Raw genomic sequence first — 1,664 nt, 5'->3', positions numbered from 1 at the left:
TATATAGGACAGGTGAAATTTTTTAAAATTTTATATGTAAATTTTAATTTTTTGAGGTGGAGGCCAGAGCCACTGCGAGCGCTACATTGGCTCCGGCCCTAGTAGGGGCAGCAATACAACCCCACCTTACTAATTCATGAGCATGACTTTTTTTACCAGTCTACCAGCACAGCCAACTACACAACTATTTATGGGCTAATTGTATATGATAGAAAAGCCAGGGTTAGGCTCGACTTTACTTGAAGATGCTAAGAACACATATTTGAATTTTAATATGTTCCACAAGAAAGCCTTAATGCGAAATGGTTGACTAGATGCGTGGAGTTTTTGTTGGCATGATTTTTTCTTTTTTAACTGAAAAATGAACATAAATGATAGAAAAAAATATTGACATAGAGAAAGAAAAGGACGAGAAGAAGAAAGAACATTTTTCAATTAAGTTTTCGTCAATCAATGATTAATAAAAGCGGAATGCACATCCTTATATGTTTGCCTAGTTGTTATCATCTTTTACCTTCGAGCTATGTATTTTGCTGCCCTTCTGACTTAGCAAAAGATCGTTTCGATCAAAGAAGACGAAAGAATATGTAATCTCATATCCATGCTTGGAAATAATTTATTTCTGCGATCGAACACGGCGAGATTTCTTCATGAAAACACCCAATTCTGAATTCTCCTACATGAGCGAAAAGTTTCCGCCTTCAAAACAGGGATGAATCATGAATCATCGAAATGAAACTTGATTGTTTCAGACGAGTTTCACCGACGCGCTGTCAACCAGCACGTACCTCAGATATTGAATTCCTGCCTCTGTAAACATCTACCCATGCCATCCATGGCGGCAGCGTCGTTCGTCGAGAATTGAAACTTATTTTTCAAAAGAAGATGACAATTTCCGTGCCATAATATCATTGATCTAAGATTTACTCACACCATACATCGATTATTCAAGAAACACTTGTATACTCCTAACAATTTACAAGGGAAAACAAAGGAGAACTGCTGAAACGGAGCCCAAACTTGATGCAGGACTACAACCACAACAGGAGAGAAGCAAAAGTCTAGAGACGGAGCAAAACCAACGAGGAGAGGGTCGAAGAAGAAGGCCGCTAGGCGCTAGCGCTTCCTCACCTTAGTGGAAGAAGAAGGGGGAGGATGGCCGCACAAGATGCCACAGAGGCCGCAGGTCGTCGCCGACGGACGCGGCGGCCGCGAGGTTCGCCGCTTGGTGACGGGGAACGGTTTGGTCGCCGGACACAAGTTGTCCGTGCACTTGTTCCTCCGCTCCTTCTTCGCCGCCGAGGCGCCCTCTTCTTCTGGTTGCGGTTGTTGCGCTCGTGAGCGCGGCTCCTTGATTTCTATGCCGTCGAGGCCGACGGCGTCGGACTTTCTGGGCTGCGCGAGCTCTCCCGAGAGGAAGCGATCGTCCCAGACGAGGCCGGAGGAGCCCTGCCTCCGGAAGGAGACCGCTGATCTCTGCAGCGCCGCCGCGTTAGCCATTTCTCTCCGGATGCAGGGGCGCGCCTACCAAGAAGGGCTCGGAATTTCACAATCTCTCCGCCGATCTCTTCTCCAAATCCCACACGCCTTCTTCCGAGAGACGTAGTCGTCTTACCAACTCTCTCGCTCCGTTTGACCGCCGGCCATGGCTTCTCTCTCCGTCA

The 1,664-nt window shown here is 46.6% G+C and overlaps 1 protein-coding gene across 1 annotated transcript; it reads right to left on the bottom strand.

The window, feature by feature from the left end:
• Window positions 1–892: 892 nt before the first annotated feature.
• On the bottom strand, window positions 893–1,664 carry LOC116256267 (uncharacterized protein At1g15400-like). The gene has a single exon (XM_031632577.2). It carries the CDS (start codon window positions 1,498–1,500, stop codon window positions 1,117–1,119), a length of 384 nt encoding a protein of 127 aa, XP_031488437.1. The 5' UTR covers window positions 1,501–1,664; the 3' UTR covers window positions 893–1,116.

Source organism: Nymphaea colorata, chromosome 6 (assembly GCF_008831285.2).
Source record: "Nymphaea colorata isolate Beijing-Zhang1983 chromosome 6, ASM883128v2, whole genome shotgun sequence".
Lineage (NCBI taxonomy): Eukaryota > Viridiplantae > Streptophyta > Magnoliopsida > Nymphaeales > Nymphaeaceae > Nymphaea > Nymphaea colorata.
Note: the sequence above shows the minus strand (reverse complement) of the source record. Positions and strands in the feature narration are given on the sequence as shown.

Excerpts from the sequence above, each read along its gene's own strand:
- LOC116256267 (XM_031632577.2), bottom strand. The coding sequence starts at position 1,500 with ATGGCTAACGCGGCGGCGCTGCAGAGATCAGCGGTCTCCTTCCGGAGG.